Source organism: Rhyacophila brunnea, unplaced genomic scaffold, assembly GCF_057557595.1.
Source record: "Rhyacophila brunnea isolate RB1 unplaced genomic scaffold, BYU_Rbru_1.0 scaffold_24, whole genome shotgun sequence".
Taxonomy (NCBI): Eukaryota; Metazoa; Arthropoda; class Insecta; order Trichoptera; family Rhyacophilidae; genus Rhyacophila; species Rhyacophila brunnea.
This window is the reverse complement of record NW_028232904.1, coordinates 19,971,485-19,997,392: the sequence shown is the minus strand read 5'-3', so window position 1 is coordinate 19,997,392 and position 25,908 is coordinate 19,971,485. Positions and strand designations below refer to the sequence as shown.

At 35.7% G+C, this 25,908-nt stretch overlaps 1 protein-coding gene and 1 long non-coding RNA gene across 4 annotated transcripts; one reads left to right on the top strand and one right to left on the bottom strand.

Annotated features, from left to right (window-relative positions):
* Nucleotides 1-1,223: 1,223 nt before the first annotated feature.
* Nucleotides 1,224-17,062, bottom strand: LOC147069149 (uncharacterized). Of its 2 annotated transcripts, none has more exons than XM_085951096.1 (8): nucleotides 16,751-17,062; nucleotides 11,393-11,558; nucleotides 8,515-8,688; nucleotides 7,003-7,237; nucleotides 6,668-6,763; nucleotides 5,214-5,348; nucleotides 3,392-3,502; nucleotides 1,224-1,999 (listed from the first exon to the last, which is right to left on the bottom strand). In XM_085951096.1, the coding sequence occupies exons 1-8, from the start codon at nucleotides 16,898-16,900 to the stop codon at nucleotides 1,759-1,761; spliced, it is 1,308 nt and encodes a 435-aa protein (XP_085807222.1). In that variant the 5' UTR covers nucleotides 16,901-17,062; the 3' UTR covers nucleotides 1,224-1,758. The 2 variants fall into 2 exon arrangements, with proteins under 2 accessions (XP_085807222.1, XP_085807223.1); XM_085951097.1 differs by having other exon boundaries at nucleotides 15,209-17,050.
* A 6,274-nt stretch (nucleotides 17,063-23,336) lies between these two features.
* Nucleotides 23,337-25,037, top strand: LOC147069148 (uncharacterized). 2 transcript variants are annotated; one of them, XR_015071228.1, is made up of 3 exons: nucleotides 23,337-23,536; nucleotides 24,095-24,144; nucleotides 24,408-25,037. It is a non-coding gene; the product is annotated as an uncharacterized LOC147069148 (long non-coding RNA). The 2 variants fall into 2 exon arrangements; XR_015071229.1 differs by having other exon boundaries at nucleotides 24,526-24,650.
* The last annotated feature ends 871 nt before the right edge of the window (nucleotides 25,038-25,908 follow it).

The window sequence follows — 25,908 nt, the reverse complement described above, 5'->3', positions numbered from 1 at the left end:
TTTTTCGACACACAGTATGGATGTGACAAGACGACATTCGTGCCCTGAATTGTGTAGCATACCTTTCCACACCTGTACCATTGCAGCGTGCATTGTTACATGAAACTTTTATTTGTATGTAATCGATACAGATGTAACAATGGGTGTATGAGCGGGGCAGCCGTCTTGGGCCCAGCTCGGGTAGGGGTGCAGAAATGGAGTTTCGTTGAACATGCAAGAATAAAAAATAAATGTTTTAAATTACTTTCAATTTCTCCTCGCCAGTCATGACACCTCCTACCGCGAAGAAAGTTCTAGGTCAAACAAATAATTTCACTTGTTACCTTACAACAGGGATGGCGAACCTTTTTACGTACACGTGCCAAAATTTCCCAAATATTATTTTTAGACTGTCTGACGTGCCAAGCAGTTTTTCATAGGGAAAAAATATATTTTTAAGAATTCTGTTAAAAAAGTTAGAAAATTACAATTTGAGTTATTGAGATTCTATCTTTCGCCGTGTTTCGAGCCTTTATTCTTTGATTAGTTTTTTCCATGTTCAAAGAGATCGAGGAAGCATTTTAACCACGCTTCCTTCATATTATATTCTTTGTTTCTTCCATTTTTAGCGATAATGTTTGAGGCAAAATAGCAATCAGCTGTTTGTATTTGAACGGTTGTCGATAAATTTCATCAGGTTTGTTGATTGAATATTTTTATGTTTGATTGCCTGATTGGTCTCAAGCATTGTAAATCAATCAAAATCAGAGGTTCACGAGACGGCTTCTCCTGCCGCCTGATGAAGTCAGTGCGATAGTGTTATGTATTACGCATAAAGCCTAAGAGCTGACTTATAAAATTATATATTTACATTAATTTTACAAACGTAATACTTATTTAATGATTGAGGTTTTCACGGTTGTTTTTTTATCGTAGTAGATTTTTGGGTTTCCACCATGTCTTTCATCATAAAACATATCATCTCTTGATAATGGCCTCTGCAACGAGCCCGAAACATCGAGGAAAGAAGGAGACACGGTGGAAACTCAAAAATCTACTACGGTAATATTTATTCTTGAAATTTGTAGTATTTGCATGCTATTATATAGGTACAATGCAATCTGTCATTTACGCATTTCGTTGTTTCCGTTTGCGTATCGATAGGTAAATATTATTCGTAAAAATAATATTAAAAACCGAAGAAAATACGCATGGCTATGTCGTCATTATTTTTTAATTTATTTGTAAAAATCTTGTATTTTTTTAATAGGTCACTTTTTTTCTCTTCAAAATAAAACATTCGGGTGCCATGCAAAATTGTCTCGTGTACCATAGGTTTGCCATCCCTGTCATAGACTGAGATAACTCGGTGAATGCATTTAACCAGTTAAACCAAGCCATAATGAATAATCCAAAAAATATCTAAAATTATATACCTATGATTTATTGGCATAATTTTAGTATTTTTAAGTATTCTGTATATTGACTACTAATGAACACACACATTGATAATATGTATATCAGTTATTTCAAAATTGTCAGTTCACCTTTGTATTTAAAAAATATTCACTTGTAATAATTAATTAATTAAAATATTTTGATTATCAGTATGTAAATTATATTTCTTTCAATCTTTATATTGTCACTAAATGCCGCTAGTAGCACTACACCTCCCCTTAAGGCTTAAGCACAGCATTACTGTTCAAGTGTGTACTGTTTTTCAGTTATGAATTGTTTACCACCCTCCGACAGAAGGCCTTCATCACTAATTCGCTGAGGTTATACATCCATGACCACTTCGCACGCTTTGCCGTTGAGGTTCTTGTATGCGAGGATAATTTTTTGTTTCCGGTTATGCTTGTCAAAGTCGGTGCCGAAGTGATTTTTGAAATGGTCCTCCACAATCTGCAGGTTTCCTTCTCCCTCCATGGAGTTGGCGGGAGGCGGGGCGCCGTGGTGCTTTCGGCAGTGGTTCGTCAGGTGGTACTTCATTCTGAAGGTTTTCTTGCAAAGTTCACAGCTGAAACATTCAAGAGGAAAAATCCAATTGACAATAGAATTATTCTGTTATTATGTATGAACTAAGTGGAAAGCCCATCCAAGAATGTATGAAAAAATATTTGAATTTGAAAGAGGTAAGAGGACAAAGCAGTTCTAAAGCACTATGATGATTCATAGTTTTGCAAAATCGAGCTACGGAATTTATTTAGAAATTAAATCACTGAAACATGCACTATTTTGTCATTTGCGAAATGATTGCATAATCAAGTCTACCAAAGTGGCAACATACTGACAAATTTTTTCATTCAATCGATTGAAAGCTTAAAAGTAAAATTTAAAAAATATTACTTAAAAACTTCGTGCTTGCAGTCGAAAAGTAAATCATTACATTCGTGCATTTGTGTCGGCGGCAAATTATGGATCATTGTGGATATATTAATTAGTAATATTATCTGTAGGGATCGAGATGCAAATACGAGGGTTGTCTGTAAAATAAGGTCTCCAAGGCGCTGGAGTCGCGAGGAACGCTTTGACGGAAGAACTGGGGTGTAGCTTGGTTCCCCGCCTACAAATCCCCACCACTCCGAGCCGTCTACGACACTTAGTCTTGGTTTGATAACTTCCACTCGCCGCTACCGCCAGGTGTGAGTTATGTTCTGTTATTCGTTTTTTGTGTGCTAAGGACACTACACCTATAGAAATTGATCGACAGTTATGTGAAGTGTATGGGCATCAAAAACGTGCAAAAATGGTGCAGAGTTTAAAAACGGATGTACAGACGTCCATGATGAACAGCGTGCCGGACAAAACAATTGCAAAAGTGGAGAGGGTAATGCTTGAAGATCGACGGGTGGTGATTCGGCAGCTGTGCAAATTGATCTCTGATGTCAGCAAGACTACTATTGACAAGATTTTGACAGAGCATCTGCATTATCACAAGGTGTGTGCAAGGTGGGTCCCCAAAATGTTCTCCAAAGATCACCAACGGCAACGAGTTGAAGTGCAATAACCGACCTCATCAACCAATTTGGACGGTATAACGTCATACCCCTCCCCCGCTACAGCCCGAACATAGCACCAAGTGTTTATTATCTCTTTCCTGTGTTGAAGTCACACCTGGGTGGGACAAATTTCAGGACCGACGAGGACTTGAAAAAAGAGGTTGTATGCTACCTGCACGCTGTGGCGGGAGAGTTATATGACACGGGTATACAAAAAATGCTACACCGCAGGCAAAAATGCATCGACCGCAACGGGGATTATGTAGAAAAATAGTAGAAATTCCAGGCTTTCCAACAATGTATAATTCATTGCAAATAAATGTGTTTTTCTTTGTGAAACAAAATTGGAGACCTTATTTTACAAACAACCTTAATATATAGATATCTAGAGTAAAAAATATTATAGTTACATGAATGGTTTTATGCTCGTGTGGGTGAGCTTGTGTTTGGCGAGCACATAGGAGTATGAGAATGCTTTCGGGCACTGGTCGCATTTGTAGGGGCGCTCGCCCAGGTGACATCTGAAAATAAAACAACACACCAATCCGTAGTCAGAATAGCTTCAATCAATGTTAACACAAACTACCATCATTGTTTGATAAAATATAAATATCTATGGTCACTAATCTATCAAAATATAGTTATTACGACGATATAATAAAACAAAAATATCAAAGATTTCAAGTGCCCAGTGGTGTCTCTAGCACTTTTCAGATGGTGGGGTTGGATATTACGAACCAGTATTCCGTACTATCAATAAATTTATTATTCCCTTATTACAAAGAAATACATTTCTGCGATAAAACAATGGCTTTCAAACAAACTGAAATACTACTAACTATTAGTAGATACCTAAATATTATAATATCATCGGTAAGTTAGAATAATTGACCCGTAGGGGTGAATACCCTACCATCCAGCATGACTTTGCAGGAAACCATTAATTTTTAACTACAATATAACTTGCAACATAATATTGTTAAAATTCCAAAACAAGCGATTTATGTGAGTCAATCAAATTTCAACAGAAAGCTAATTTAGCAAAAAATATAATAATTCAATCAATCAATAATATCGCAAATTAAGAAATAATGCTATGTGATATGCACAAAAGTTGTTTGTATGAAAATCAATCTTGCTCAATTATTTGTTCAAATTAAAATCAATTGTTTATAATTTACGAAATGCATTACACAATAAACCTCATAAGCATGATTATGAAAAATATTCAAGTAGTTGATATTAGCATTTTCTATTGTATCGAATCAATATAAAACACTTCAGTAGAAGAAAGCAACATTGTCTTTCAGTCATCAAAGGTTGAACCGTAAGGTTATCGTTCCGCTTCGCCCCATCGGATCTCGTAATCCATCAGAACGCATACTCGTGATTCCATTCAGCTAAATTATAATCTGTAAACTTATCTGTAATAATTAAATCAATATTTATTTGGAAGGAGATAATAAAACCAGGGTTCATTTCGTTCACGCACCAAATTCTGAGTTATTCATTTGGGAGTCGAACCAACCTACCCTGCCTGTTCCTTATTTCATCTCCTAACCAAAGACCTACCTAATATATAAATGCATTATTATAAGAAACGCATTGATACAGATAAAGCGTGACAGTATGTTGACGCATTATTAGTACTCACACTATGACACTGACTAACGGTGATTTTTCCAAAAGTACCCGCCGTGGCATCAACTCAATATATTCAAACATAAATGATGCGGATTCGGATGGCCGGCAAAATCACCACCGCTGGCCGTTGATTATGTTAGTGGGATGCAATGTTGTCAATAGTGATGGGATTGACAAAAAAATTATAGAGATGGATGAACAAAATACTAAAAAACCTTGAAATAACATTGGTTTAGTATTTTCTATGTATAATATTTTATACAATTTCTACGGTATATTGATTTGTTTGAAATACAATAAATGTGTCATATATTTAGAAGAAACCACTGATCTTAATGAAGCACAATTGTCATTTTCATTTAATTGTTACCGGGTACAACCCCCTTAAGCCCTTAAGGCAGAGCCACCACTGCACAAGTATATTCATGAAAGGAATGACAGTTTTAGTACGATTTAACGCCCTTTTCACTATAATTTTGAAATCTAATTTTCGTTTAATTTTTGCCAATAAGGGAGAAACTCATTTGACTCTTAACTGTAAGTGTGACTATGCTTGTGTACTGTAAAAGGCGAATGTTGCAATAGTACCTCTCGTGTTTGAGTCGACTGCCCCAGTCCACAAAGGTCCTCTCACAGAATGTGCACTTGTAGGGCTTGATTCCCGTGTGGATGATGGTGTGCTTCCGCAGCTCGTTGGGCACATGGAACGTTTTCCCGCACGTACTGCAACAAAAATGTCAAACATGCAATCAAAACTCTGGATCCCAAAAATGTTGAAAACAAATATTGTTCTTCACATGTTTATATAATAAAAGATTACTAAGGCTAATGATAAAATTAACTGCAAGTCATTTCGCATTGAAAATATATATGTAGCAAAATTAACATTTATGAAATGTGAAATTTATTTGCCAGGGCTGCATTGATAAGCAGCCAACGTTCTGCTTGTATGTAGACATACATTGCATCTAAATCAGTGTTTCCCAACGTGGGGCAATTTGAATGTTTTGGGGTAGGCAATGTGCAAATCATTAATATTTGGTACATTTTTGTTGTTGTTAAAAAATGCATTTCGAAAATATTTTTTTGATATTGCAACCATGACTTTCCGAGAAAATTACTGTTGCCATTTTTATCATAATATTTAGTTGAATGCGGCGCATTAGCGCTGTAAATGATTTGTTACTGAAAAAAAAGAGATCGTTTTGATATCACAAACTGTGGAGATTTAAGATTAAAATTGATCACATAAAAACTCTTTGCAGCTCACATCAAGCACAAGGATAACACTAATTTTCTTGCGAGTTGTACATCTAATATACATAGGCACTTACTTACGAAAGTTAAATTAAAAATAGTATTGCATACGTGCATTTTTTATTTGAAGCAATTCATGTTTTTCAGAATTTCATAGTTACTTTGAAATTTTGTTAGGGGTTGGACATGGAGATTTAAGAAGCATTGAAGCGGGGCACGGCTCAAATAAGGTTGAGAAACAGATTTAGATTCTAAATGGTTTTTCATCGGTAAGTGTCATTTTCAGGATCAGAATGCTGGGCACTTGGCAAACACGATGAGAGATATATGGATATCTTTGAGAGAGGAGTTTTGAGAAGAATCTTCAAGACTGTTCAAGAAGATGGCATTTGGAGGTCAAGGTATGATGTGGAGTTATACACACTTTATGAGGGCGAAAAGGTCACATGGCATATGGAAATGCAAAGACTGCGCTGGATCGGCCACGTGCATAGAATGTCGGAGGAGACCAGCAAGGCACGCTATGTATGCAACCCCCGAAGGCAAGAGAAGACCTGCATGGCCGAAACTGAGATGGCTGGACTGCGCCACAGTAGATTTAAGAATGCTGTGTCGACGTCACGTCTTTGAAGGAGGAAAAATAAAAATTCCATTCTACCATTTTTGATTGACTATCGGCTATCGGGAGAGGTAATTCCTGACGAGTGTGTGAAGACCAGGAGTGTGAGTGAGGAATGGACGGCTAAAGAAAGAGTAGAGACGGGTATGAATAGAGGTGGACGTACCTGCACATGAAGGGTTTTTCTCCAGTGTGTCTCCTTTCATGTCCTCGCAGACTCACCAGGTGCTTAAACGCCTTTCCGCAACGCTCGCACACCAACCTGCGCAATGCAAATCACTCACATAATCCTTGTCCACCCGAAGAGTGACTGCTCTTTTAAAGCATTTCTTTTTACTTCTTCGTGGGTTCTTAGGCTTAACTATATTATAATTTATATAATATGGAGACTTTGCTGGTTGCAATAACTCTTCATTATTCTATTTTTAAACATATTTTTGTAAGATAAATGTAACTGTTTGTTTCCTTAATATATAAATAAATAAAATAAAGCACCCTTACAATCGTTTAGGTCTTTTATACTCCACCGGTTGTCCATTCTCGTCTTTAAAGGTCTTTTTGGGTCGGCCACGGCTCCTCTTGACTTTGGGCGAGTTGGAGACAGAGACGGTCACCGCCGACAGGCTCTTAAGAGGGATGTCCTCGTAGTCGTCATACGCATTTTCTAATTTGACTTTAACTTCCTCCTCTTCCTCTTTTTGCTTCTTTGCCGATTTCGTAGGTCTTTTTTTTGAAGCTGAAAATAATAGCGTCAGGCTAATTTATCGATGAATCAAACAAAAGTAACCCAGTTTGAAACGCAACATTAAGTTTCTGCATTAATAAAAGATTAAAGAATTTATTCACAGAATAACGACTAAATGTTAAAACTAACTACATAGTTAAGAACGGTATGCATACTAGCAGGTGGAATGACAGATAAGCAAAACAGTGCTCAATATGGCAACGTTGCTTACCACGGTCATTTTTAAAATAATGAATTTTCATGGATTACTAAAATATTTTTTAATTGACATGAAATGGTAAAAGTATGATTTAAGTGTTTCAGTGTTTTAATTATAAATTTAAATGCGATATTTTTCTTTACTATTGAAATGGCAACACCGTGTTCATTAATATTATTTACAGAATTGTCACATCGATTAATCGATTAAATGCTTGCAAATAATGCATTCCCTTTTGGTTGGTGATTGCCTAGATAATCCATAATTGATACAATCTTGCTTTGTCCGAAATTATATTTACTATTTCTGCTTACAAAATGTATTTGTTTCACAGCGGCCATCAGTTTTGTTTCAATATTATGCCGCCCACCCATTTATCGTTATGTGTTCGTTCTTATTTATATGCCGACTTATCCAAATAAGTACTTACAACGCATTGTGCCATTATTTTAGAAGAGAAAAACAATTATAAAATAGATCACGTTTAATGATTTTGCATTCGTTGTTGAATATACATAAACAATTAAAAATTACAAAAGATCATAGCCAACATTAATAACAATTTATTCCCATAGCTAATTTCATTGTGATTGGGTAGGGCAAGGATGGCTGGATTCGAATGGATAGGTTTCGAGGTCCGCTCCAAACTAATACTTTTCTAATAGGTATGTTTCTTAGGTGGTTCAAATGAAGTGTACTTGAACTGAATTAAAATTAAAACTAACAATTGCCATTTTTGTCTTTATGTTGTCTTCAAGTTCGAGGCCTGATTAGACATGGATATTATATTGTCTCTGTTCTGGCAGAACACACTAACTGGAGAATACTAGTTTTGAGTAATTTGACTTTGAAGTTGTTAAAATGTTTGAAATAGTGGTCTATCATGTGAGCTTATTAAGTAATCATAAAAAAGATGACTTTAAAATAAAGACTGTTTATTTATCAAGAAGGTTTCCAGGCGGTAAAGTTTGAAATAAGGAACATTTTGGTACTAACTCAATATGTCATTTTTTCGAATTAGTGTCTTCTGCCAGAACAGTGATGATATTATGATTGAGATTTCACTCACCTGCAGTATTGACGATTTTAATTTTATCTTTCTTTTCTTCAGACTTAAAGGTAAACTGTTTTTTGGTACATCTAATTCGTTTTTTTATGACGGGTTTGAATTCTTCTTCGCTCGCCGAAAAATCTTTCACCGATTCTATTTCTATTTCAATTTCACGTTTGACGATTGCTGGGTCTGATTGATAATAAAACACATAGTATTTTATTTTAGTATGATATAAAGATTCAAAGCTACATAAAAAGGATGGACAATACATCACTGTCGGAATGCATAACTTCAACAAAGTCGAAATGACAACTATGCATTATGGGAGCACTATTCCAGTAGTGGAACGGAGTAGAAGAGAACCCTGAGACTTCTCATTCATCTCATCTCGCTCAAAATACAATACAAAAATACAAATAAAATACCCTGCCCGTTAATCAGTCATGCACTATCTTCTACGTATGACATTATTGTTAAAAAGTGACGTTTCCATAGTCACAGTCTGCTTTTCTGCACAATTGCCAGCGTTTATACGGATGCAACATACAGTTTCATCATGTCATAAGCTAGTTTTCATGATTCATGACATGATTGTTTCTTCGAGAATAGCGAGACGTCATGAATGATGAAAATTAAAAAACAAAACTGGCGTGTTAAAATGTTATTGTGCAATATGTTCATATTTCCAACTGACTCAAATGAACTAACCAGTCAGAACAGATCATTACCTCTAATTGAACGAAAGTCTCTGAGTCACTACTGAGTGACTTGATTCCCATGGCTAGAAACGGAGAGCAAGGGATCCTTGTATAGATAATAAAGTTTGTCATTGCAATGAACTCTCGCACAGTATAGAATAATATGATAGAAATGTGAAAGCCAGTCGCCATAGACAAGACTTTGGTGTCAGTTTTGGTTTATGACTTAATGAGGGGCAATCCATTAAACGCAAGAGACGCAGGTAAAAGTTTTCTGACCCGAGCGTAGCTATCCTTAACAGTTAATTTAGCACGTTTCCATTATTTTCATTGGTCCAAATTAACACGGAAGCCATTCCATACACAAGACGGTTTATCTACAATAATTGGTAAATTCGTAATGCGGCGAACATATAAATTGGTAGACATGTCGTGTGAAATACGTCTCTTATTTGAGGACTTCGATCTGGTGTATCTGTTTTTCCTACTTGAACTTCGGAATGATCAAAATTTTGTATTGAAACGTCAAACAACATAACCTACAATTTTATTAGTCATGTCATTGCAGCATGTAGCAAAACAGATATTATGTTACTACTAGCCACTCAATATTCGACAATAAATTGAGGCTGCGGACATGACCCCGTGACATAGATTATTTTTCAAAATAGTTGCATCTCGCATCTTAATTTTCAATAGGTAATTGGCATACTCTATCTCGCTCTAAAAGTTAACACAGCCAAAAGAGGGGGTGGTAAAAGATAGCACTGTTGGGTTCAGACGCTTAACTAATTGTAGTTAATAACAGTCTGAATATGTAAAGTGATAAATGTGATATATTTATCACATTTAGCTCTTTTTGAGTGTTAAGTGATATGAGGCGTCTTATTCTAAAAAGCGATAAGTCCCATTTTTTGGTCAAAATCTAGAAAAAAATACGCACATAATCTTTGTGTAATTTTACACAATATGTATTGATCGAAAAATTCCAAAACGCGACAAGACCCTACGAAAAAAAATATTTTAAGTCTCGATTTATTACAAAAAGAGCCTCGTCTATGTTTCATATTATTTAAAGCTTGGTTGATTTCGCACGTGTTTAAGTCAACCAATAAGGGAACTTCAATATTGCAAATGGCGTCTCCCATGCTGTAGCATCCGGTAAACTCATAACACTGCCACGGAAATATGTGCCTTATGCGGAAAATAATAAAAGGAGAGGTACAAGTAGTGCTACGTCCAATTTTATTTTGCCTATATTTATTACATTTAAGAGTTTATCGGCTGAAACAAATTGCCATTTGATTCTAATTTTGACATAGAATACAACGGAAAAAATTATCTAACGTTAAAATTGAAACTTGAAACATAAAAACGTTGTTCCCCGAAAATATCGAATTGTGGACATGTTGCTTTTTGTAATTCGACGCCTCATATGTTAGAATAGCCTCGCTGGTGTAGATAAACGTACGCACCGTATTTAATAACACTGCTGAAAGAAAATATCGCACCGTGAGTGTAAAACCAAGGCATCTGCAAATTTTTCAATTTCGAGATTAAATGCAAAACAACTGCAAAAGTCGTGAACTTGATAATGTAAAAGTGAAGCAACTGAAAGAACATGCAATATAATGTAGATATAAACCAAATATTATGGTTTTTTTTAGAAACTTTATTTCTCCTAACAAAACGAAGACTTCAAACCCTAATATATCCAAAATATGTCTTGCAGATGCCTTGGTTTTACACTCACGGTGCGATATGATGCATACATTATTTGACTACACAAATAATTCAATTAGACTGTTTCAAAGAACTCTCCATTAAGATGTTTCAAATGTAAATTACTTAGAATAGTTGGACATAGTTATGCAGAAAGTAGCCAGTCCACAAAAAATAAAAAAAATTCGATATGATATAGATCAGATGCAAGAAGGTTTTCTCTACGTTCTGCTGAAAATAGCCAAGCCGCAAACAAATTATTCTTGAAATAAAATACTATTTACAATTTTATATTTTACATACATTTTTAATAACATGTTGTTGCTAAAGTGCTATTATCTCAGCTCGACATTATTGTGGACTGGCTACATTCTGCATAACTACGTTCAGTTCTGAATTTAGCTGATTTGGTTTAAAAAGCCACCAATTTGATAGAAATAAATTATTATTAATGATAATGGATTATTTGTTACCGCAGCCATTTGAATCGTCATTGAATTGTTCATCTACTGTGATCAAGAAATGGCTTTTGAGTGTCTCATCACTCTGCTCACACTGATTTATAAATTTGTATGCAATATCTAAAATCTTCACACAGTTGACACAGATGCGGGAGGGAAAATTGTCACCATCTTTTATCTGGAAACAAAACCGATACAATTAATAACATTCACTCACATTCAAAGGTCAATTTTGTACAATAAAAGTATGTCACCATTTTTATCAGAAACCGACAGCGTGTTTTTACATCTTTTCAAAGTAAAGATGTGAATAATGTCGGACGTTGGATTACGAGCATTTCCTTGCGGATAATACGTGTAATCTAGAGCACTCATAAATCACAATGAATTTCCCGATAAGAAATAATTTAAACAGACGATTTGTTCCAAAATCCAAAAATATTCACATAAAATTAATTGATCGATACAAAATATCCTTTTATATTTCTAATATATAATAAAATATTTGTTTGTTTGTTCGTATTTTATGCGCTGCCATACCGTTCATCCGATTGCGATAAAAATGAATAAAATGAATATATGTCTGTCTGTTTGTCCGTCTGTCTGTCTGTCCCGTATGCGTTCCTATACCATTCATCCGATTGCGATGAAATTTTGGTAAGTAGTTGTATGCACACCCCGAAGGTTTCTGAGTTAGAAAAATCATCATCTTCTTCTTCTTCATTCTATTTTCTTTTATTCATATGGTTCCTATACCATTCATCCGATTGCAACAAAACTTTCGTCAGTTATTGTACGCACACCCGCAAAGGTTTCTAAATTAGAAAAATCATCTTCTTCTTCATTATATCTTCTTTTATTCGTATGGTTCCTATACCATTCATCCGATTGCGATGAAACTTTCGTCAGTTGTTGTGGTAACACCCACAAAGGTTTCTGAATCAGTACAACCATCTTCTTCTTCTTCTTCATTCTATCTTTTTTTATTCGTATGGTCCCGGTCCCTATACCATTCATCCAACTGCGATGAAACCTTCGTCAGTTGTTGTGGTAACACCCGCAAACCTTTCTGAATTAGTACAACCATCTTCTTCTTCTTCTTCTATTCTATATTCTTCTATTCGTATGCGTTCCTATTCCATTCATCCGATTGCGATAAAAATTTCGTCAGTAATTGTATTGTGCCAACACCCGCGAAGGTTTCTGAAGTAGTACAACTATTTTCTTCTTCTTCTATTCGTATGCGTTCCTATACCATTCATCCGATTCCAATGAAACTATGGTGAGTTGTCGTGTGCACACCCGCAAAGGTTTCTGAATTAGTACAACCATCTTTTTCTTCTTCTATTCGTATGCGTTCCTATACCATTCATCCGATTGCAATGAAACTATGGTTGTTTTGTCGTGCACACGCCTACAAAGATTTCTGAATTAGAAAATCATCTTCTTCTTCTATTTGTATGCGTTCCTATACCATTCATCCGATTGCAATGAAATTTTGATCAAGTGTTGTGCTCACGCCCGCAAAATTGATACAATCATTTTCTTCTTCTTTTTCTTCTATTCGTATGCGTTCTTATACCATTCATCCGATTGCGATGAAATTTTGACCAGTTGTTGTGCGCACGCCCGCGAAGGTTTCTGAATTAGTACAACCATCTTCTTCTTCTTCTATTCGTATGCGTTCCTATACCATTCATCCGATTGCAATGAAACTATGGTGAGTTGTCGTGCGCACGCCCGCAAAGGTATCTGAATTAGTACAACCATCTTCTTCTTCTTCTATTCGTATGCGTTCCTAAACTATTCATCCGATTTCAATGAAACTTTGGTGAGTTGTCGTGCGCATGCCTACACAGATTTCTGAATTAGAAAATCATCTTCTTCTTCTATTCGTGTGCGTTCCTATACCATTCATCCGATTGCAATGAAATTTTGATCAAGTATTGTACTCACGCCCGCAAAGGTTTGTGAATTGATACAACCATTTTCTTCATCTTTTTCTTCTATTCGTATGCGTTCTTATACCATTCATCCGATTGCGATGAAATTTTGACCAGTTGGTGTGCGCACGCCCGCGAAGGTTTTTGAATTGGTATTATATAAAATACAAAGTTTGTTCCATTCAATTTTGATTTTTTTTACTACATATTAATAACATTAATATCGTTTTCATATTTTGGATTCGATTTTAATTTATTGTTCTTTTGTTTGACCTTTACTCCTATTAGAATTATTTTCATATTGTATTACACAGATATTTTAATATTAAAAAAATAATTACCTCTTATTATTTTTTAAATATCTTAGATAAATATAACCACAAAGCGACCCTGTGCGAAGCCGGGTACTTCAGCTAGTATTTAAATATAAAGTAATCGAATTTATTAATAATTATTTTGTAGAACAGTTTTTATTGTCATTACTACACGGCATGGCCCCCACATCCTGAAGCGGGCCCCCCAACCTCTCGCTAAGGTAGTGTAATGTTCGGTAAGATTTTGGGAGATGCGGTCATGAGATTCTATAACATTCTTTTTAGACCAAACCAAACCTAACCTAACCTACCCCAACCTAATATTACCTAATATAATCTTAGTTTGTGATAATGATAAAATTTCAGATTTTAAATTAACAATTATTGGATCGAAACGCTTATGCGCCGACAGAAAAAGGTACCTAAATATTATAATTGTCTACATGCAATAAACTGTTCCGTAAAAAAAAATATATAAAAGCTCATGACGGCATCTGCGGCACAATTACGTTATGTTCTACAGAAATGTTTCACAAATGATATTCAGCGGAATTCCAGGGTTCCGTGTAAAATAAAGGGTATTCCGTGTATTTTCAGCGATTTTTGATATATTTAAATAAATCTACTTGAATTGTCGGCACTCATATTATGAGGCATTGATCGGGACCCCCCGGGATTTATAAAATAAAATTTTACACGTCTAATAGCTCGCAGGCGCAAATTTGTGGTATGCCTTTATCTCACTTAACTGGTGGACTTGCTATGCCGGGCCCCTTCTAAGCCCCGGCCTTCAGGCTAGAGCCCTATCAGCCCCCCCTTGCGGGGGCAATGCTACATGGTAACCGTTCGGCCGGTTATTATGTTACCAATATTAAAATGTGCATTTCGTTTACGTAACAAAGTAGTGTCCAACAAGATCTTCTTGGCTACGTGTTAAAACTGTGAACTAAAAAGCTTCTCCCATTTTCGATTATAGCGCCTTTCGGTTAGCGACGAGTTATCCACATGTAAAAACTGTGAAGTAAACAAGCTCCTATTTATCGACAGCGACTTCCGGCTTGTGTCTAAATCTTCTCGTTGGACAGCATAATGCACAATATTTATGATACGCTATTGAAAAGAACCAGAACCACATGACCTTTTATGACTTTCTTTTTAGACCAAATCCAACATAATCTAACCTAATTTAACGTAACCTAATCTACCACAACCTAATCTAACCTAACCCAACCCTAGTATGTGATAATCATGCATCGAAATGTATGAAAATATCAAAGTTTAAATTACCTAACAATTTATTATTGGATAGAAAAGCATCTCCGCCAACCAATGACATTATTAATGGACGACGCACTCAGTACAGTAGTTAGCAAGTAAATTCACTCATAGCGACATTCGCACGTGCATAGGTAGACGTCAGACGGAATTTATAGCAATATCACCTTTATTGTAATGGCGTTAGAACAGTGTTTCTAGTATCAATGTTCGTTTGAGCGATCCCGTTAGAACCGAACCATTCGGCCAATGACATTAATATGGACGAAGCATCTAGAAAATAAAATGACACTCACTTTGTGTCGGGTCTGCCGGATGGCGAAATTCATATTTTAATATCGGTGTCCTACGCTCAAATGAGCATTCTGCTTGCAAGCGGTCTGGCGACACCGCTGGGTCTGCCCATACAAAATTTCTGACTGCCGGGTTTCGACTCCACCGTTATTATTGTGTTACAAAATGCCAATGTGCCTGGTTAAAAATTGTGAAAAAAATTTACTAAACACTCCAAGAAAGATGGGATATCACTTTTCATGTGTTAGTATTATTTATTATTTATAAAATGCCATTTTAAGATAATGTTTATTCAATGCAATTGAATGACAGAAACCATTGGACAGTCGCCTGTGATGCGCTGGGCTCACTTGCGTCTAATCTCCGAGAAGTCGTAAGTAACCGAGAATCTGTTTCTAACGCAATGAGTCATGACACTAATACGCCATTACAATAAAGGTGATATTACTATAAATTCTCGAAGCTTGTATCGCATAATGAAAACGGAACGTCATATGGTCACGTGACATCTACCTATACATCTGTGAATGACTTTCATGCACAATTTCTTGTGCGCGCCGGGTATGAAGTGAGTTGTCCATTTAATATGTCATTGCATTCGGCAGACCCAACAAAAAGCATCGGGAATTTATAGCAATATCACCTTTATTGTAATGGCGTTAGAACAGATTATGCCATTCGGCAGATCCGACAAAAAAGTGAGTGTCATTTTCTTTTCCAGATGCTTCGTCTATATTAATGTCATTGCCGCCAACGGAAAAAGGTATTTAATATAAACTGTTTCCACGAAAAAAAAGAAGATAAACGGTCATGCGGTCGTCTGCGGCACTATACCGAAAATAACATCAACACATGCTTAAGTTTATCCCATATTTGGTAAAAGTGCCGCAGAGGTGGACATGAGATTTTACAACTTGTTTTTTAGACCAAACCAAACCTTACCTAACCTACCTAATATTACCTCATATAATCTTAGTTTGTGATTATTGGATCGAAAAGCCGATGCGCCGACAGAAAAAGGTATTTATTATTATTATTATCTACATGGAATAAACTGTTTTAAAAAAAAAAAAAGTTATAAAAGCTTGTGTCCACTTCTGCGGCATAATTACCCCATATTTCTCGCGAATTAAACATAGTCTCATCTTCACCCATAAGGCAACCCATTTCTCATTATTTCCGTGTTGTCTGAATGAACCCAATGTATTTACTATTCTCGGAATGGGTTTTAATTTAATGGAAAACTACTTTGCAAATGTTTTGTATATAAATGATCCATCTGTTTATTTAATTCATGTAATATAATATAATGTTGGTCACCGTTTAATCTATTTAGGGAAGCGTAAACTACATTCTACAAAAATTCTGTGTGCGAACGTTGGAAACATTTGTTCGGACAAGTTTTTAATCGTGTCTAATATTGGATTATACATTTAAATTACAAAAAGTCAACATACGTAAATTTCCCCAACATATATGTGTTATATTGACGGTTAAATCGGAGTTGAAATAGACATTAACAAAGTTTATCGACAAGGAGATACCTTAATCTTATTCGAACACTTCATAATCTTGGCGGACAAGTGAACATTTTCTGAATCGACGGCAAAGATCGAAAGAAATTCGACATCTTCGAGAAACTCTCCGTTCGCCAAACAGACGCGACAAACGGCATCCATGCTTTTGTTTTCCATAAAACAAAAGATGTCTGGAAACGGTGAAGATGGTTGTTCAAATCGCCGAGTCAGAAACCAGTATCTGCTGGTTAAATTCGCTACATAAACGATTCTAAATATGAAAACAAACACTTTTCTGCGTGCAGATGAAATTATCTGACGTTTGATAATATAATCAGTGCTGCCAAAAAAATAAATATAAAATGTATATCGCTTTATTCTTTCCTTGAGTCGAGGTTAAACTGTGCCACTATCTTAATGGCCGTAAAACGAGGTGAGATTGTGACATACAATCTTTTTTTGTTACTTAACGGCCCACATCCTGAAGCGGGCCCCCTACCTATCGCTAAAGATAAAGGCAGTATGACACAATAACGTTTTCCAAATGGTGTTCACGGTAAAATTAATGTGTATATTTAGTGTTTTTTTTTGCATATTCTAATACATCCATTTGAATTATGGAGTTGGCGAATATCGATAAGCAATTAAAATTTGTATCGTACAATCACATGATTATAAAATTTAATATAATGACAATATTGAAGAAAAATAGCCCCGCAGGCTACTTTTTTTTACTATTAGAGAGAATTTATGATGTGTGTTTATATCACCGTTTATACATTGTCGACTCGCTACGCCGGGCCCTTCCTGAGCTCGGGCCCCCAGGCTAGATCCCTGTCAGCCCCCCTTTGTGGGGGCCATGGTACACATTCCCAAGGAAGGTCAAAATGGAGCTTTATGGTATTTTCAAAGCATGATCCTGGAAATCCCTTAAACGTTGTAGATAATCTATTTATATAATTTAGAAGCCTTATTGTCCTTTATAATTATTTTAAACATTTTTGATGACTGCATAAAGTTTTTTTATTACATAAATTAATAGTATTCTTTTAAACCTCTCGATCTAATGTTTTAGATTAGAATATAATCATATTTCAGTACCTACATCCATGTGCAGTGGTGTTAAGATTTTATAGTTTTATTAATTTTTAAACGCATTTATAAAACCATTAGTAAAATTTATGTTTACATTATTATAGTGAAATATTTACGATAAAAATGATATTTGTAATCTCTGTGATCCCAAACTTGACAAGAATTAGGTATTTTATTATTCAAAAATGGGCACGATTACTACATTTTTTGAAGAAAATTCGGTACTGTTCGGTTAAAGCGGATACAGTGGAAAACGCATTTTGAAAATAGCCGATAAACTGGATTATTTGTTAGTTTGGGTTAGTTTAGGTTAGGTTAAGTTAGGTTAGGTTTGGTTAGGTTAACCTAACAAATAATCCAGTTTATCGGCTATTTTCAAAATGCGTTTTCCGCTGTATCCGCTTTAACCGAACAGTACCGAAAATTCTAAAGCTACTTAATTGCATGAGATTCCCAAAAACCTTATAGGCTATATATACTGTACGTAGTACAAACGTAATTGGCTGTTAAGTGACGTCACGGAGACATCTTTATGTGTCGTAGTGTTCGTATTATGGCAATCTTATAAAATTTCATTCCCCGATAAATAATTCAAAATTTTGAAATTGTGTCTGAAAGTGTGCGAACGGTACCATATAAATTTAATAATTATAAATGAATAATTATTATGAACTTTAAAAAATTTATCAGTTATTTTATCACATTCATTTTATAATTATACTGTACGAAAGGATAGTGTATTACCAGTAAAAATTTCCATATGGCAATACATACAGTTTTTGCCGGTAACCAGTGTTGCCAACCGTACTATAATTATAGTATTTGTACTATAACATTCGTCTGCGTACTATGTACGATATAAAACAGGTATAGTACGCCGAAAATACTATAATTTCTATAAATCGGAAAAAAAATTACCAATAGAAGAAAAACAACGCCAAAATAATCCGTGAGAAGTAAAAAAAATAAATGATCCCCAGGCTTATGCCGGCGCTCCATTGGCACGCAAGTCAGACGATTTACAGTCTTCGGACTTTTTTTTCGCGTGGAGCACCCCAGGTCTGCGGACTTTTTAATCCGCAGACCAGGCTCGTTGGATTTCAAACATGTTTGATATTTTACCTCCGAGTTGCCAGACTTCGTCCGTCGATCGCAATGCAAATTCGATTTGACATTAATACGCAATCATTCGAACCGCAAAAAAAATCTGTAATTGTTTTAAACATTTTCATTGATTTATTTGTTAATTTACACATTATATATTGAGAGATTTACCAATTATTTTTTTATTTGTATTTATGAAATTCATAAAAGAAAACGTAATTCTTGTGTTGTTTTCACTGCTATATTATTTTACGCAAGTCTACATATAAATAACACAAAATTATAGGGTTATCAGAAGACATTACGATAATCGCAATTTTTTACTTTTGAAAACTCGACTTATTTATTCGTTCATTGATCAGTAGCAGGGCATAGACAAATCGTACGATTTATTGTCCTCGGACTTTTGGCTCGCCAATGGAGCGCTGGCATTAAAAAAAGGTGACGTTAATTACTAGCGATTTCCAAAGTGGGAGGCGCGAAAAGCTTAACACAATTAATGTAGCCACAGGTTTGCAGTTTTCAAATGCATAGTTTATAAAACGGCCGCTAGTTATAAAATACACAAAAAACAGTCCTGTAAAAGGTTGTTTCCAAACCTTTTTGCAAATGTGGAGACTCGTTAAAACATGAAATATGGAGGGTCAAATTAATCATAATGTTGAAATTTGAGGCAAATTTGTTCAGGAACGATAATTTTGTTGTTAAACTTATCTATTTGGATGACATTTTTAAAAAATTGAGTGAATAAATCAATCCAAGGACCACTAATTCATTCACTGATTTAAAACGACAAAGTGAAGGCATTCATAAAAAATTGGAGCTTAGGAAATCAAAATGACAAAAAAAAAAGTTTGCCATGTCTCCATTATTTTTAAATGATTTCTACGCCAGAGTTCTTGTTTAGTTTGGTAATGCACTTCTCACATTATTTTATTAATAGCAAAAAAATTCACCTGCGGCGCTGCTTTGTATTGGAACTGTGAAATATTTTAAATATGTGGTTGAAAAATCCTGACCCAGGGGGTCCGCTTCGGGATGTGGGGTCCATGATAGAATCCATTTGTTAATGAACGAAGATGAATTTGGATTGACTACTATTGAAATTGATTGTGGTAATAAACAAGCACATTCGTCAAAAAATAATGTAATGTAAGGCCATCCTCCCACGGCGCAACTGAAATCTGATGGAACTGGTTTGTGAAGGAACTCATAAACTGACCAATGTGATGCTTCGCACACGGCGCTACTGAAACCCAGTTGAAATAATAATCACATAACCTCAAACTGTCAAACTCAACTATCAGCCGTGTTGTACAAAAACTGACAACACGTGCGCTGCAGCGTTTACATAAGGTTATTTTGATTTTCCGATTAATATTTAACCAATTTTGGTAAGAAAATATGATTTTTCACCGAAACTAATGATGTTGGTACCACTGTTTTACGGTGACTGAAAACTTCAGAGACCGCGCGACTAGCATGTCGCGTCTCTTCGCGACTGTTTTGAAGCTGAGAGATTCCAGTCTCGCCGTCAGCGAGCCGCCATTGAAATACATTAGCTAGATACTGGCTGGAATTTTAGTTTCAGTTCCGTCGGACTTCAGCTGCACCGTGGGAGGATGGCCTAAGGAGGCGCCTGGATTAGATTTTTTTTAAAGGGAGGCATAGTAACATAAAGTTTGGAAACCACTGACTTAACATTTGAATTTTGTCTAAAAAAACAAGACGTTAATTGACCCTCGTTTAATTTTTTGAAAATGCAGAAAATTATTGGTCACTCAACGTGTACTATATTTTTTGCCGAAATACTATAATTTTGAAGGCACTGTACTATAATTCCACTTTCAAAATATGGCAACACTGCCGGTGACGCTTGACGATGGCTTGACGCTTCTTCAAACAACAAACTTCTTTCGCTCGCTTTCTGTTTCTCATTCATCGCTTCAAGTCATATAATGAATCCATCAATGGCATCTCGGCAACGCGCAGTTAATTATACCGATGACGAAAGGGATTTGTTGACTAACTGCGTGTCGGCTGAAATGTCGTTTATAAATTCACGAGTGACTGATGGGTTTTCGAACGGACGCAAGCGAGCCGCATGGGTGCGAATTACTGCAGAATTTAACAGCCGAAGCCAATGAACTACGGTAAGTAATTATATTATACTAGTTATATTATATACTCTAGATTGGGCTATATATCAATAGAAGGTTATGTCACGGTAATTTTATTTTGTTGTGGTTGCCAGAGTGTCTTAATTGAATCTCCGTGAATAACGATTGATTATAAACTGCTTTATTCATTAGATTGTCTCTTTTTAGAACCATATAATAAATCAATGAACACATATTTATTCTAGCGAACTGCCACAATGCTGGAATAGTATGAGAGCCCTCCAGAGGAAGGCTGATACGGCAGAACGAGCCAGCATAATGAGAACTGGCGGTGGTCCACCCTTGGCTTCCAGATCAGCCAACAACCCCGCTGCGTTTTCGTCAGTAGTGGATCATTTGCGAGTAGAGTGGTCTAATACCGCAGATTCTGATGGGGCGCATTTGCAAACAGTAGATTCCACACCACTCGACAGCCGTACACCATCACAAATTCACACACTTCAAACAGACACACATAGACAATCACCACTCCAAATACATTCACTGCACACATTGAGCGAGCTTCCGCATGGCTCCCAAATGGAAATAATTTTACAACCACTTTTGACACCTCTGACACATCTCCGCACGCATATTCCTCACAACATCAATCATTATCAATTGAATACGTGTATTAATTAAGGCGCTAAGTACCAAAAACATAAAAACTGACATTTTTATAGAAAAATGTTCTACATACCAACGCCAATAACTTCAACTATAGTCTAAATGCCTCAAGCAAGTCAAAAAAATACAGCAAAATAATTAAACCTGACGACGTTGTAAGTCCGTAGGCGTGTTTTATTTATAATGGTGTAAGTAGCACTGCAGTGGTCAACGGCATTCAATATAAAATAGCTGACGATGGTGTGTTGACATTTGCTAGTTCTTAATACCTAAAATTATAGAAGCTGCCGTGATTGCTTCACACTGTAAAACTACATTTTTCAAAAGGTCTGCTTCATGAAATTTTACTGCAATGACTCGGTATTTTGTAACTACAGGCAATACTACTTTTTGGTACTTAGAGCCTTATTTAATACACGTATTCAATTTACAATTCCATACAGCCCGTATCGACAGAACACCAATCACCATCAATAATTAACATGCAAACACCTCCGACTGCTGCCCCATTGGCATCAACATCTGCTCGTCGATTGTATCCTCGACTGCGAGCGCAGCGCGGGGAAGTACTCAAATTCGGCGGTCGGTTATTCGTACCCAGGCAAGGCTGGCAGGCCATGATTTGACGGTATGATCTATGTATATATTTACTTTAATTTAATTTTGTATATTTTAGTTTATAAACAGTTTTCATTGAGCAATAAAATAATTAATGTAAATAAGTACATAATGGTTGGCAGTAGAATGCACAAAATGTAATCAGAAATACGTCATTGTTTCAGAATAACATTTCGGCCCTCACTGAACAATTCGTCCGGGAACAAAATACACGAGCTCTGCAGTATTTAGACGAGCAGAACGCACTAGTGGTAATGAATCTTAATTAAAATTTCAATCCATATTAATTTATAGGCTTACTCAATCCTCTCAAACTTGCTTTAAGGTGACGCATCAGTAAAACGCCAAATAATTTTCAACTGTACGCGCGACGAAATTTTGGACTCGCTGCCATTCACTGAGAGAATGTTGACCCAGGAACACGTCACTTTGCTGCGTGATGGCGACGGGTCAATTAATTCTAAAATCGTGTAAAGATGACTAAAAACGTTACCCATTTACTTTAAAAAGAAAACATGTCAATGAATATATTATTATTGTTACTAATAGAACAATAAACAGAACATAAAATGGACGTATGTTGGATTTATATGACAATTAATATTTCGTTTGACAGGCGTCATTTTCACCCGCCACCCGCAATCCGCGCATCGCCTAGCGACGATCTTTTTAGACCGTGCCTCAACTAATGCATGGCCTTAAACATAACTTCAGGCATATTGTCTTCAAAAATGTCTTGTCTCCTTTGATTTTTAAATCGTTAGCATTGAAAAATGAAATAATAGAAGCAAGTACGTAGCATAGTAATTATATTTTTAAAATAATTATTGCACAAGCCGTCACATATTAATATATATTATAAAAAAGTTTTCTGCTTTAAAAGCGGCGCGCCGGATGCCTCTCTTTGAATAATCGACATTATGAGGGTACATTATGTATGAATTGTTCACAAATAATGACATAATATTATTTCATATCAGAGGGATTTCTTGAGCGTGTAGCATGAGCAGATGCTGCACCTCACCAATGAGAACCACGAACGGACGCTGCGGCATGCTAACGAGGACCGCGAACGGAAGCTGCGGCAAGCGGAAGAGGACCGCGAACAGAAGTTGCGGGAAGCGGACAAGGACCGCGAACAGAAGTTGCGGGAAGCGGACGAGGACCGCAAACGGAAGCTGCGGCAAGAGGACGAGGAGCACGCGCAACGAATTTTTATTCAAATTCCAATCCATATTAAAATTAACATGGAGATTGCATAGTGTACAAACTATTCATTACGGTTAGTTAATTATAATGATTAACCGATAACCTATGCTTTCTTTCATTGACACAATCCGTGCATACTTTCCATACATAATAATAATTGACATAATTATTACTATTAGATAGGTACATATTTATATACATAGTACTTTAATTTATCTAGTTATTAGTAGCTTAATTAAATTTCATTCTTCACTTTTATTCAATTAGTTTACCTGTTAAATTCCTTCTACGCCTAGCGTTTATCAGATTCGATACACTAGGATAGGACTTTATCTGGAATAAAAACGCTGTCAGCTAATCAAAGAGATACGTGGAATATTTTATTAAGCCGGTCTCGTGAGGTCGGTGTCATGCTTTAAGCAGTCCCTAATTAATTAATACCACTGGTTTCATTATTATTTTGTACTTGTAACATTTACAAAGAATTCAAAACATACCTAGATCTAACAACTATGGGCCATCCATCGCTAATAAATAATACGTATATTATATTATTTCAGATGCAGAGCTGCGGTGTCGGTTAGCAGAGCTCGATGCAATAAATGCAAGGTGACGACTGCACTGCCGATTTATAAATTCCATAACTGTGATGTACAGCTTTAATTTTAATTATATGTTTATTTCTATGTTAAGGAATTTCATTATTTGTATGAATGCTCTTTTTATTCTCGTTTAGTATTATAAATTAAATAACCACTTTCTGCTTCGTATCTATATGAGCTTCCACAGAATCGTTCAAAGCAATTTGTCCAACAACCTATTAGCCCATACTCTTGATGAAACACAATAAAGAAACATGTAATTCTTTCCAGACGCTGCACCGGAACTACCTCCACAGCTTCTGCAGAGACAGGCATGTAATTCTTTCCAGACGCTGCACCGGAACTACCGCCACAGCTTCTGCAGAGACAGGCATGTAATTCTTTCCAGACGCTGCACCGGAACTACCGCCACAGCTTCTGCAGAGACAGGCGCTCCACCGAGAACACCAATGCCATATTATCGATTTTTATTTCTTCTCAATTGAAATATTGTTTGTGAAAGTGTAAATTAAATACGAAGGTATGCTAATTCAAAAAACTTGTTAAATTTCAATATGTACAGGTACATCATATCGTCGTTAAGATATGAAACCTCATAACTTAAAATTTTACGATATTGGTTTTTTTTTTACTTATTATATAGCCAATTTGATGAGCTATTAAGGTGTCAAACACATATGTGGTATTTATTTGTAGTTATGTACTGAGATATTGACAAAAATCACAAACTCGTATATCAAAATTCTATTTTTATATAAGTTGTAATACTCATATCTCAAACAATCTTACTTAATTTAAGTCTCATCAAGTCATCTCTTTTTTAAAGATTATTAAATAAATCAAATGTGCAAAATGTGTTTTGGGACCATGGGACAATAAAATTATTATTTAGCAATTATAACACAATGTTTCATTTTTTATATTATATATTTATATAAAAAAAACTAAAAGACAAATTTTATACACTGCTGTAAATATTCAATTACAAGCAGAATTTTATAAAAAACATATTTGGTGGAAAGAAATATTTACATTGGCATAAAACGTTTAAAAGATACACAATAATTGGCGGTAAGAAGTATTCATTTACATTGGCATACGTTAATGATAAACACAATATAGTTGACGGTAAATATTCAATTACAAGCACAATTTTATAAAAAACATATTTGGTGGTAAGAAATATGTACATTGGCATAAAACGTTTAAAAAATACACAATTGGCGGAAAGAAGTATTCATTTACATTGGCATACGTTAATGAAAAACACAATGGAGTTGACGGTAAATATTCAATTACAAGAACAATTTTATATACAAAAATACTTAAACTAAAACTTATCTAAAATGGCGAGCGATTAAGTGCTCCGGCACAATATCTCGATCTGTTAAAAATTCTGGGTCTATATTGTGCAGAATGGCACAAGCAATTATAATATTGATTGTAGTTGACTTTTTCGTAGTGATGCCCCTGGCCAAACACGCAAACCGTATCTTCCAAACACCGAAGAGCCGTTCAACAGAATTTTTCGTTGTGATCTGTGATACCTTCTTTCAGGAGGCGAAACAGGGTTTGCCAGCGGAGTGAACAAATATGGTAAGCATGGGTAACCTGCGTCGCCAAGAAGGGCACCGGATAAAAGCCCGTCTTCAAACCGTTGCTTCACCCTACTATTACTAAATATGTAGCTGTCGTGGTAGCTACCTGGCCAGCGAACAACTATGTCAAAAATCTCTAGCCTAGGACCGCCGACAATCTAAAAAAAACATGT